We start from the raw sequence: 13,335 nt of genomic DNA on the forward strand, positions 1-13,335 counted from the left end.
GTTTTTCTATTACAAACCGGAGGAAGGATGAAATCGAATGTATGGATGGAAATCTGAATGTAACCGTTAATTCTTTGAGACTCCGGATTCCTCAGGTCTCCCGCAAGGGGGCGCTCTCTCTACAAGGTTTTGACGCATCACTCCAGGCGCGCACTCACTTTGCGTCTCGGGCTCGCGCGCGCTGCCGCGACACCGGAAGTGACTGCGCTTGCAAGTTCCCCCGGTCTCTTCAGGGGAAACTGAGGCCGGCGTGTTCGGGAGAGACGGCGCGAGCAGTCAGCCAGGTAGGCAGGCCAAAGTCTGCGACGCGGAACTCGGCCGCGAAGAACCCTCGCCTCTGGAAACCACCGGGTCGATGAAGGGGGATGTTGCCCCCCACGGCTTGCTGGGCTTGCAGGTGAGAGCGCCGCCTCCCCTGTGCGTGACAGCCTCTGCATCCAATGGGAGCCTTCGCCGTCCCGCTTCCGTGCCAACTGGACTCACGGATTGGGCACGTTGGGGCAGGCCGCTGAGGGCGAAACCCCTCCTCCCAGAAAGGTCTCGGGGGCGCCCGAGGGAGGGCGGTTGCCTAGCAACTGGGCGGTGGCTCGGCGGGTACCCGGCCTACAGAGTGCGAGAAGCCGCGAGGCCGCAGCCCACCCACCCCGGGCTCCGGAGAGGTGCAGTCCGCAGTCCTAGAGCCCACCCTGGGGCTCCAGGAAGCCTCCTTGAACCGGCTAGGAAAACGTGCTTTCAGCTGTGGGGGGCCTCGAGCAGGCCTCGGCCCCTTTTCCTGACCCGAGGAAAGGTCCAGCGCCTTCCCTTCACCCCGTCTTTGTGCAGGGCACCGGCGGCCATTGTGTCCGGGCGGGGAATGGAGGACCTGGCAATCCCCCACCGCCACGTCCAGGGCCTTTGGGGAATTCAAAGAAAACCAGCGGCGTTTGTGGGGGGTCCCCGGCCTTCAGCCTCCCGGAAAGGCCCGAGGGCGGCCTTTCCGAAGCCAAGTCGCGGACCCGAGGCGGCCTCCCCTTCCCTGTGTCCCTCCTCGAAACCTTGAGATCCACTGAGAAGTCCCTTCGGGTTTTCGGAAGCCTCACCCAGGGCTGATACTTAAATAGAAAAAAAAAAAAAAAATCCCTGCACTAAATCCACACCAGCCACCTCCGGGAGAGTTCTCCTTGGCTCCCAGTAGGAGGCGGAGAGCCAAGGGGCGTGCGAGAGCGAGGGGGCTGGGCTCCTGGAGCTAATAAGTAAAAAAAAAAAAAAAAAAAATCCCTGCACTAAATCCACACCAGCCACCTCCGGGAGAGTTCTCCTTGGCTCCCAGTAGGAGGCGGAGAGCCAAGGGGCGTGCGAGAGCGAGGGGGCTGGGCTCCTGGGTGGCTGGAGGCCGCGGCTGCAGCGCGGAGAGCCCGACCTCGATCTGGCGATGGAGGAAGCAAGCAAGGGGGCAGGTTCCTGAGCTTCGCAATTCCTGTGTCGCCTTCTGGGCTCCCAGCCTACCGGGTCGCATGATCCCTCCGGCTGGAGCTGGTTTTTTTGCCAGCCGCCGCGAGGCCGGCTGAGTTACAGGCTACTGGGCCGCCACCTCCTCTCCCGACCTATGATACAAAAGATCTTCCGGGGGCTGCACCTGCCTGCTGTCGCCTAAGACGGATTTGAATGTAGGTGGTGTGGGGGCGGGGGAGGGGGACTGCCCGTCGCGGTGACTTTCCGACGAAGGCATTTTGGAGAAAAGGGGGTGGTTGTGGTAAAAGAGGCGGATGAGATGATTCAGAGCCCACTTGTCCTTTCAATTTGACTTCATTGAAGTCTCTTAGAACCTGGACCCAGGCCGTGGTAAGCACCACAAAGAAGCCAGTTTCTGGTACCTGGAGGGGAGATGGGATGTTGTAGGGTAATTGGCATGCATATTAATAATTTTTTTTTTCCTGAAGCTCTTTCTCTCTTTTCAGAACCTTATTTTGGCTTCGGATCTTAGAAGAGAATCACTAAGCGGAGACCAGTCTCAGTGAGTGAGCAGGTGTTTTGGACAATGGACTGGTTGAGCCCATCTCTATTATAAAAATGTCTCAGAGCAACTGGGAGCTGGTGGTTGACTTTCTCTCCTACAAGCTTTCCCAGAAAGGATACAGCTGGAGTCAATTCAGTGATGTGGAAGAAAACAGGACTGAAGGCCCAGAAGGGACTGAACCAGACATGGAGACCCCCAGTGCCATCAATGGCAACCCATCCTGGCACCTGACGGATAGCCCCACGGTGAATGGGGCCACTGGCCACAGCAGCAGTTTGGATGCCCGGGAGGTGATCCCCATGGCAGCAGTGAAGCAAGCTCTGAGGGAAGCTGGCGACGAGTTTGAACTGCGGTACCGACGGGCATTCAGTGACCTAACATCTCAGCTCCACATCACCCCTGGGACAGCATATCAGAGCTTTGAACAGGTAGTGAATGAACTCTTCCGGGATGGGGTAAACTGGGGTCGCATTGTGGCCTTTTTCTCCTTCGGCGGGGCATTGTGCGTGGAGAGCGTAGACAAGGAGATGCAGGTATTGGTGAGGCGGATTGCAAGCTGGATGGCTACTTACCTGAATGACCACCTAGAGCCTTGGATCCAGGAGAACGGCGGCTGGGTAAGAGCCACGCCCCTTACATGTCCCTTTTCTTTGCAGTCCCCACCAGCCCTTGCCCGTATCTCTGTGTTTGGGGATGTTGATTGTTAAAGAGACCTGCCTGGCCACATTTCACCATAAGATGTCAACTCTGGAAATAAGGATGAGCCAGTTCTTCTTGATGGACTCCTATTTTTGCATTCCGTTCACCTTCATGATCCTACTGTTTCATACCTGTGTTCCAGTTTCTGAGCAAAGAAAAACATAGCCTATGTGCTCATTTGACTCAAAACCTTTGAGAATAGGAAGTTGTTCCAGGGTTTCCCTCACCCTGACACAGTGGTCACCACTTTAGAGTGGTGATGCACATAATGCCTGGAAAAGCTGATGACCCACAATCCCCTTCATCCTTTCTCTGCAAGGTTGTCAATCCTATTTTGACTTCCCTCCCCCAAAGCAAGTTTCATTTATTTTGTTTTGTGTGCATGGAACTCCTCTCAGACCATTTGTCTAGGCAGGAGTTCCCGCTGGCTTGGATGTCTGGGGATTGTCTGATTTTAGGGCAGTGTACGTTGTGCTAGTTGTCTTTGTGCTGTTTCTCCCAGATTCATTTTCTCCAAAGTGTGCAACTTTCTGCATGGCTGGCCAGTTTGTGGAACTCTTGCTGTATCACACACATTAAGCACTGGGACTTTGCACCTCACTGCCTGGAGGCAGTTGGGGAGTCTCAGCTGCTCTGCTGGTTACTTTATGACCAGGAACTAGGGGGCTCTTCACTATGCACTGTTTGCTATCAAAGCAAGGACCCTGTCTGTGGGGTCCTCTATAGGACATTAAGATCTGGCGAAAGACTGGACACAGATCTAAGTCCGAACCTGTTATTTAGTGTGACCTTGAACAGACCGGTTTACTTTCTTGAGCCTTAGTTTTTTCCACTAAAATATGTGGCAACCACTCCTTGCCTTGAGGAATATTTTGCAGTATTGTGACTCTTAGAAGTAAAGTGAACATAGTGACTTTCCACCAGCAAGTTCCTTTTCCTTGGAGGGAGAAACCTCAGGATAAGCTGGAGGTGAGAGCTTCATTATCAGTGGTAACTGTGGGCAAGTTTTACCCTTTTTCAGTAAACTCTGTTCTAGGTCCTTGTTTGTCTCCCTGCCTAGGGGAGTTGTACGGCATAGGAGAGGTATTCTGTCCCCTCAGAATAAGCAGAATACCTATAGCCTGTGGGAAATAAGTCATCTATTGCAGGAGCTGAGGTGGGAAAGGCCGTGCACCATGGACTCAGAAATGTCAGGAATGCAGTTGTCCATAGGTTGGGCCGAGGGTGTGGCAGGCACTTCACTTTGCCACTGAGCCTGGGACCTCCTGGTTTTGCCCTGGATCTTGAACTCTTCTTGGGTTCCCATTTCTTTACAACTTTATTAGCTCTTCACCTCTACCAGCTCCTTTTATTTATTTTTTTTATTTTTGCCCTCAAAACATTTATTGTCTACCAGCTCTTGTAAAAGGCAAGGGGGTTGTCAGTGAAGCCAGATGACTTGGTTGGAATTGGGGGAGATAAAAGTGGTGGGCTCTCTTGGGCTAAGGATAACCAGACTTGAAAGCCATACTATAAATGAATTCCTGTTCGTTTGTATGATGATCTGTTCTTTTCCCTCCTGCTTTAATTCTCTTTGGGGGCAAATATTTGTTCACTTGATTACAGAGGGGACAAGATTCCAGCACTGTAGACACACCCTCTGAAGCATCTCCAAGTAGGGAGTGGTCCTAATTGTTTTTGGCCAGTGGTCCTAAGAGCAGGTGAGTTGTTGCCAGCAGTAAACAAAAGGCAGTCTGGAAAAGGTGCCTATTCTGCTAGCCAGCCTCTGCAGAGGGCTATCCTGACCAGAGAATTATCAGCTGCCTGGTGTTTGCATAAAGGGCTTAGACACAGCAGCTCTGGGCAAGTTCATTAGGTCTTTACTAGACTGAAATTTCATCTTCCATCTCTTTGCTCAAGAATTATCGGAGCCTGTTGGACAACATACTGCATGTCACTTCCTCTTGGTGAACAGAGGGGATTTGTGCAGAAGAGCCAGTTATGTCGGAACCATTTCTGGGGTAAAGAACCTTTGACTCAGAATCCCTTGAGCCTGTGGTATCTACCCACTTCCCTGTTAGGAGTGTCCTGTTCTGAGTTGTGTGGACTGACTAGTGCAGTGGCACCTCATAATCATCCTGAAGGGTTCAGCTGGGAAATCCTTGAGTATAGGAGTTACAATTAGTCCGCCCACAGATATGCTGTAAATTTAGCCACCCTACGGGAAAGGGGAAGGAAGTTAGCCTTTATTGAGTGTACCTCTTTATGTTTTAGGCATAATGTTAGGTCCTTCATTTGGGCAACCAGTATTTTGAGCATCTGTTGTAGAGCAGACATAATCATCCTTCGGTCATGGACATGATAGCTCTTTGATGTATTCCACACAGGAATCTTGAGTGGCAATGTGGCTGACGTTAGGTGTCTGTGTTAGCCAGTTAAGTGTCCAAGTGAGAATGTACACAAAGCTTGGCCCAACTCTGAAACCTAAACACTTTACATACATATCAGCTAGTCCAGAGAGCAATAAGCCCCAACAGATTATCCTAGAAAGCCAGAGATGCTGTTGAGGCAAGCAAAACATGTCTGTGAAGGTGCTTGCTCTGAGCTGTGATCTTGGCATTGTTTAGGTAGTGGTAGGAGGGTCAGTGCCTTTGTCATTGGCAGCAGGTTTCCAAAGGTGTGAGTTCCCTCAGAATCTGACAGTGGTAAAAGCCAGACATGACAGATGTCAAGTGGACACTAAGATTTTGCCCAGACTGGGCTTCTTGTTGGTTTCTTATTAGAACTCCAGGCTAGAGATGTAGCTCAGTGGTAGAGTGCTTGCCTACATGTGTGCTGTCTTGGGTTCAGTCCTTAAGAAAACTCCTTTGCGGAAAAACAAAACCTCACCAAACAGATGACAGTTGCCTGCGTGCAGGGAGGTAGCCTGTCCCAGGTAACTCTGTTTAATTGTAGCATGATGCTTCAAGGTCTGGATTTTCAGCCTCTAGCCACAGTATTTGAGTCACCTGGCAAAATGCTGAACCTGTTTGTCTCTCCTATCCATTTGTCTCTCCCATCTTTAAAATGAAATAATGATAGCCAGCTGCCATAGCTTGACTCTAGTAAAGGATCTAGAATAAAAGCTTTTCCCCATACCTTAATTGTAGGGTGGAAGCGCTTCTTTCAATGAATGGGCTTCCTCCATCAGGGAACTGAACTTTGCCTCCTGGAGTTACTCCTTAAAAGACAAAGCCAGTTCCTGAAATGCGCACTAGAGTATTGTATGGGCTTTCCAGTGGGAATGTGGGTTAGGACCCAGTGGACCACACCACTTTGGGATAGCTGTCTCTGGAGGAGCCTTGCAGGCCATTTTGAGAGTTGGGAACACAGGGTATGTGGGAAGAAAATATAACACGGCCTTTTGCAGTCTTCATGGCTGTGTCTCCCAGTTGTGAGGGGTCTCTTGCCTATAATGGCTTCTCTGGTATGGATGTGTGCTTAGTTGAAATACCTCAGCATCCTTTGCAAATGTTGGCAATTCTGTGGTTTTCTTGAGGAAACCCCATTAGAAACCCCAAATGGAAATTTTTAGTAATCTTGTTCAAGTCTCAAAATGAAGTAGAATTATTTCAGGGACTCCCCCTTGGACCACCCACTTCTTCTGGGGTATACATTTTAGGTTGCTCTTAAAAATTCTCTTGCCATCACAGGGTTTTCCAGACTTCTTAGGAATAATTTCCCCAGTAGCCCCATGGAGCCCTTCAGTTGCTCTTAGAAAATTACCCAGGTATTTTTTTTAGGGGGCCTAAATGGAACCTGAAGGGTTTTCTTGACTTTCTCGTGGGCAGTTACCAGAAAGATATATTTGGGCTTCTTGAAGCAGCGATTGTCTGATGACTCTTCCCCCTGCAGATACTTGTCCTGGGACTGGTGGCTTGCATCCTGTCTGTGCCTAACTAACCTCCCCGGTTTTTCCAGTGCCCTCAGCCTTCCATCATAAGGCTTTCTTTTAACAATTGTGGTTTTGTCTGGGTTTAGAGTGGATAGATTTAGGGGTAAGTCCCACTGAAATGCTCTTCTGCAGAAAGTGTCTTCTACCTTAATTTATTACTGCCTCTGCCCTGTACCTCAGTCTCAAACCTAAGCCCATAGCATCCTAAGGATTCATTCACTCTCTTTCCTTTGAAGGAGTCACTTTGTCCTGGATCTTCTGTCTCTTCTGTCCCTGCAGCCCACAGTCTTGTCTTCTCCATTCCCAGTTGGCAGACCTGAGTGAGACAGTCCCATTGGGGTGTTTCTGTTTAGCTTGGGGAAGTGAAGACCCAGGAGAATATGTTACTAGCTTCAAGGGTGTGAAGGAGAAAGGACAGCCTTTCTCTTGGTTTGGTCTGCTCAAACTTTGGACTGGAGAGAAGAAACTAACAGTAGTAGAGTTATGTTGGAACAGAGATGTTATTTCTTTCTTTCTTTTTGGTACCGGGGGTCAAACTCAGGACCTTATGCTTGCAAAGCAGGCAGCAGCTAAATCTCCAGCCCAGAGAAGGTATTTGTAACAAATGTCCTCTGTCTCAGGGTTAGGAGCTGCCTAAGGGTGGAGCCCTCAAGTTGTCCATACTTATTTCCCTGGCCAACCCAATGACTACAGGTCTTGGAAATTTTAAATTTCTGAAGAAACAGACTTTATCAAACCAGAGTAACAGTTATGGAAGTGGTCCTTCATTCATTCGATGTTTATTGATTTCCTACTGTGTGTCAGGCTGTCCTGGAATACCTAGAATACAGCAATGAGCAAAACTTAGTTTCTGTCCTCATGGAGCTCACATTCTAATGGGAGAGCCAGACCAAAAAAACCCATAATTGTATAGTGACATTCTTTTTTTTTTTGAATTGAATTTATTGGTACATTCTAGGTTGACAGTACAGTTACATTCATTACTGGGATCTTGTACCTTTACATGCCAGGTCTTGGTTCTCATTTTTTCCCCTTATCCCCACCCTCCCTTCACCCCCTCTTCCCCTCCCTACCTTCAAACACTTTAATTCCATTTTTACATTTTCTCATATTTTTTTCCTTTTCCCTTATTCCCCTTTCCCTATCCTTCTCACTGTTCCTACACCTTTGGTCCTTTCTCATCCTATTTCACATTGCTAATTGTCCCATTAGGATCTTGAGTACTATTTTAGTTTTTCACACCAGAGAAACTATTCGGTATTTGCGTATGTGTGACTTATTTATTTCACTTAGGAGTATAGCCTCAAAATGTACCCATTTACCTATGAATGAATCTACTTTTTCATTCTTTATGACTGAGTAGTATTTCATTTTATAGAAAAACCACATCTTCTTTATCCTGTTTCCAACTGATAGGCAGATGGGCTGTTTCCAAGTTTTACCTATTACAAACTGTGCTGCTATAAACATGGTGTGCACATATATCACTGTGGTATGATTCTTTTAATTCTTTTGGAAAGATACACAACAGAGGGATGGCTGGGTCAAAGGGAACCTCTAATCCTGGTTCTTTGAGGTATCTCCATATTGACTTCCATAGTGGTTGCACCAGTCTGCACTCCCACCAGCAATGGAGAAGGATTCCTTTCTCCCCACAACCATGCCAACATTTGTTGTGTGATTTCTTGATAGCAGCCATTCTGTGGGGTGAGGTGGAATCTCAGTGTTGTTTTCATCTGCATCTCTCGAATGACCAGTGATGTGGAGCATTTTTTCATATATTTACTTGCTGCTTTTATTTCTTTGTCTGAGAAATGTCTTGTTCATTTCAGATGCCCATTTTAGAATTGGGTCTTTACATGTGGGGCGGCTGGTTGTTTTGAGTTCTTTATATATTTTAGATAATAGTCCTTTGTCTGAGGAGCAGCTGGTAAAAAGATTTTCCCACATTGTAGGTTGTCTCTTAGTTCTGTTGATGGTTTCTTTTGCAGTGCAGAAGCTTTTTAATAAGATGAGATCGCAGTTATTGATTCTTTCTGCTAGTTCCCATGGTACTGAGGTTTTGTTCATAAAGTCTTTTCCTATGCCATGTATAGTGACATTCTGTCAACCATAGTAGGCCCGTAAGATTATATGGCCTAATGACATTGAAGATGTTTCAGTTCACTTATGTACACTCAAAAAGATCTCCTAACAACTCATTTCTTATATCCCGGTTGTTAAATGGTACATGACTCTACATACATGTATCAGGTGATGGTGACGGCTGTGAATAATGTAAGACAGGTTGGTGTGTATGGCATGCCTAGTGAGGCAGGGTGGGGTTGCGATTTTAGAGTGAGCAAAGGTGTAGTAGAATGAAGAATGACTTCCCTCCACCCTCTTAAGTTCTTTGACTGGATTATGAATTAAATTGACATGAAACATTAAAAGGAAAAAGAAAACATTTTAATTACCTACAGAAAGCATAAAAGTCCCATAAAATAGGCTCAAAGAAGGGCTAGATGATTGAAACTTCTATGGCATCACAAGCTATAGAAAGGAATAGGGACCTGGGGCTTCGACTGGGCAAACCAGCAATCTAAATTATAGAAGGGCAAGAGTGGGGAAATTGAGTATGAGGAAAGATTGTTTTGTTAGCTGGGCATGGTGGCATACTTTGTAATCCCATAGTTGGGAGGCTGAAGTAGGAGGATTGTCACAAGAACAAGGCAGGCTGGGCTACTTACTTAGTTCAGGGCCATCCTGAACTACAAAAGTGAGACCCTGACTCAGAAAAACAAAACAAATCGAAAAAGATCGTCTTGTTATACAGATAAAGTATCTCAGGTAAAGTATCTGGGGCAGCCCTCTTTCTGGTAACAGATACTTTTACTAACAGATTTTCTTTAAATTTCTTTTCCAGGGCTGGGGATTTAGCTTAGTGGCACCGTGCCTGCCTCCCAAGCGTAAGATAGATCCCTGAAACAAACAAACAAAATCTTTTCCAGAAGGATAGCTTCTAAGAGCTACTCTGATGTATGAAGTTTCTCAGAATAACTAGCTCAAAATATGCCAAATATTTTGGGGTGGCATTTTCTGATTTCCTACAGTCAGTCATATTTGGGGGAGGGGTGTCCTGAGCTCCAATAAAGGTATTACCTGCAGGTGTTATTTAAGCCAAGACTTGAAGGGGTAGAGGTAGTGGATGATGTGAGTCCCTTGAAGAGAATGTTTTAGGCAGAGTGAGTAGCCTCAGGAGGGAATGAGTTTGATATTTTCAAGGATGGGCAGAGGTCAGCGTTGGAGAAGAAACAGCCAGGGCAGAGAATGGTTGTGTTGGAGGAGTGAAAGATAGCTGGAAGCCAGAACATGTAGGGCATTATAAGCCATGATGAAGCTTTGACTTTAGAATGCAAAAGAGGCCAAGAAAAGGGTTGGAGCATGGGAAATAATGCTCTGAATCTTGTAAGGATGAAGCAGGGAACCTAGTATAGAGGTTAGTGCAACTGCCAGATTAAAGAGAGTTTAGTGGCTTTAGTGTGGAGGTAGAAGTAGAGGTAGAGAGGGTGGTGGAGAGTGAGACCAGGACTGCATATTGTGTATTGATGGCTCTGTCCAACCACCTTGGAGGTCACGTTTTTCAACTATGTGAAGACACTAGAATCCAGGCTAAGTCAGCTAACTATTTTTCAGGAATAGTTCTCTCCACATGTAGTTTCTTGATGAATGTCCTTCTCCATTCCAGCAGTGTTTTCTGTCTGAATAATTGTAGTTTGTCTGGGTTCAGGTCCCAGCCCACTCATGTCTGTATGACCTTGGCAAGCACCTTTGATCTGTGTGAACCTTGGGATAAATAATAATATCTGCTTCATAGGGTGGTAGTGCAGACCCAGTGAGTGAGGTAGTGAGGCAGGCCTGAGATCTGTAGGGCCTGGTGCCATGTTGGTATCATAATATTCATTATCTCTGCTGTAGAACTCATGTACATACCCAGTCTCAGGGTCTTGAGCAACCTTTCTCCTTCATAGTGCTCCCCGGTCACATCCTCAAGGCAAACCTGCTCCTAGTATCTTCCTGTCATGGAAGCTCTCTGGTGATTGTCCAGGTGATCCAAGCGCTTCCTGGTCTTGGTTCTGCTCTCACTCTGCTCTTGACCATAGCTACATCACCTCACACTAAGGCCCCAGGTCCCCTTCTGCAGGTTGAAGGGCTTGAAGTACACAGTTTAGGAATCCTGGTTCTCACTGGCCTTTGGCCTTGTGGCAAAGTCCACTATTATGGATATTTCACATTAGTTATGCTTTAGGACAGCTCTTACCTGTCAGCTCATACCCAGGGTTAATGTAGGGAAGTTTATCACTGACCCTGCAAGAACAGTACCTTCCGTCACATTTGCATAGCTTGCACTTGTGTATCTACCCTGCCTTTTGGTACCAGGGATCGAACTCAGATTCTTGGCTTGCAATGCAGCCACCAGAACCACTGAGCTAAATCCCCGGCCCCCACCCTGCCTTTTTGATCCCATAGCTGCCACCCAGGAGTGAGCCAAAGGATGTCCTTCCTGCTTGATCAGAGGGAGGAGGGCAGGTGCAAGAGATGAAGTGTCCTCCCTGCTCATGGTGGTTGATGTGCACAAGCCTTGTAACTTTGATGGCTGTACTAGGTGCACCTAATTCTGAAGACCAAGTGAGTTGATTAATGGGCTTTGCATGCAGAACAGTGACTGTTGCTGTGAGCAGCAGCAGTAGCAGCACCATCATCCTGGGGCTCCTTCAGCCACATCATCTGCCTTTCTGTTTCTTCCATATTGATTTTTGCAAATAGTATTTTTATAGCTAGAAACTGCCTTTGGAATCTGTTGCCTTTGGGACCTTTGCTACTTGGTTTCCTCCCTGATGAGACACTCAGACCAGGCCTGCAGTGAGCTCCAATCTGAGGGTTTGGGCAGACTCCGGAGCACCCCTCGGAACTAGAGGTTTTTCTGTTGCTCTTCAGGAAATGCCATTGCAGTGACTTCCATGGACTGCTTCCTGTCCCAGCCCAGCAGCCGGTTCCTGCCGACAAGAGTGTGGAAACTGGAAAGTAACCTTCCTAGAGCCCGCCCCCCAACACACACAGCTTTTTTTGGTCCTGGCCCTCCCTTTCCTCTTGTCACTTACTTTTTTGGTTCCACCCTCTTCCCCCTTACCTAGCTTCTGTCCTCTAGTCTGTGATGCTCCTTTTAAGATTTAGAAAATGCCTTTCTATTTAGTTCTGTCACGCCTTCCCCGACCCCATGTTCTGTCAGCACTCCTGGGTTCTTTCTCCTTGGCTCCATCAGTCAATAGCAATTTCAGTCGTGGAGTGGCATTAAACTTGTCACTTGGAGTGCTCTGTGCCATCCATTAGAGTTCAGAGTTCCTATCCCACGCCTTCGTAGGACCAAGATTCTTAAGGGAGATCACTAGAGTTTGGCACATATAAATCCTACCTTTTGGAGATTGATGACAGGGTGGAGTGAAACTGAGCCTGCCACCCCCTCCCCCAGTCACCCTTCAGGAGGAAGCTAGGAGGTTGAAAACCTTGTTGGACAATCATCTGAGGAATGGGAGCTGGCCTGGGAGGGGATTGGAATGCACTCAACTATGCCTCAGATCCTTTGTTCCACTCTTGAAAGGGAAACATTCCCCTCCCTCCTCCCTGGCCACACACACGTGCCTTTGTTCCCCGAGTCAGAGTCAGGCTGGGCCAGGAACACAGTGTCCCTTCCAAGGAGCCTGACTCGCCTCTCTAGAGGCAGGCCCCTGGTCAGTGGGACTGGGATTTTTGCCCAGAAGCCTCCAGTCTCCTGTCCCTTCCACAGAAGAGTCTAAAAGGCTGAAAACGTGCCTGCAAACAGCTGCCCAGGCCCTTCTCTGGAATTATTCCATGGGATGCCCATGTCTCAGGATTAAACAGTCCCTCCCTCTTATTCCGCTTGGTGATTAATATTATTGTTAAAGTTGCTATTAATAGCCCCTAACATTTATTGAGTGTTTAGTGTGTGCCAGGCATTGTTCAGAGTGTACTATGAGTATTAATTGATTCCATCCTCACAGCAGTCCTCTGAAGTAGGTACTATTATTATCTCCCTTTTACAAGTAAAAAAACTGAGGTAGAGAGGCTAAGCACCTTATGCAAGGTAGCACAATTAGCTAAATCTGGAAGGATAGCCCTCACTTTTTTTTTTTTTTTTTTTTGGTACTTGGGATGGAACTCAGGACCTTGCACAGCAGGTGGCAGAACCACTGAGCTAAATTCCTGGCTCAAGCCCTCACTTTTAAACAGTACACTGTGTTCCCCCTAGCATTTCACTAGTGTCTACATGATTGTTGGCATTTATCCAGTGCTTTTTTTTTTTTTTTTTTGGAGACAGGGTCTTGCTATTACTTCAGGCTGGTCTAGAACTCACAGCAATCCTGCTTCCGCCTCCCAAGTACTGGGATCACAGGCATGCGCGCCACCACATCCAGCTACTCAGTGCTTATATGTGACAGGCTTCTGTTGACATCATCTCGGTCAACGACTTTATCATTTTAGGACACTGCAATTTGGAAGGGCTGGTAGTTAATAGAAACAATAAGGGTGTGAAGCCAGGCCTGTCTATTCTAAAGCCTGTGCTCTTTGTCGGTAATCCTTAAAAATCCTACAAAGTAGGTGATAGTTTCATTTTATGGTTGAGACAACTGAGACTCAAAGAAGAATGATATACCCAGAGCCTCACGGG

At 47.3% G+C, this 13,335-nt stretch overlaps 1 protein-coding gene across 6 annotated transcripts in view; it reads left to right on the forward strand.

Moving 5' to 3' along the window:
• The first annotated feature begins 229 nt into the window (after positions 1-229).
• The window catches only part of Bcl2l1 (BCL2 like 1), a 52,245-nt gene continuing 39,139 nt past the window's right edge, over positions 230-13,335 (forward strand). The window contains exons 1-2 of one of the 6 annotated variants that reach the window (XM_033767012.1): positions 230-397; positions 1,920-2,613. In XM_033767012.1, the coding sequence (XP_033622903.1) occupies positions 2,050-2,613 (564 nt within the window). In that variant the 5' untranslated portion in view covers positions 230-397; positions 1,920-2,049. Of the gene's footprint in view, positions 398-1,261; positions 1,647-1,741; positions 1,822-1,919; positions 2,614-13,335 lie in introns of those variants that run through there. The other 5 variants (XM_010628477.3, XM_033767013.1, XM_010628479.3 and 2 more) reach the window with 5 other exon arrangements.

Source organism: Fukomys damarensis, unplaced genomic scaffold (genome assembly GCF_012274545.1).
Source record: "Fukomys damarensis isolate Sample0158 unplaced genomic scaffold, DMR_v1.0_HiC HiC_scaffold_22, whole genome shotgun sequence".
In the NCBI taxonomy this organism is placed as follows: domain Eukaryota; kingdom Metazoa; phylum Chordata; class Mammalia; order Rodentia; family Bathyergidae; genus Fukomys; species Fukomys damarensis.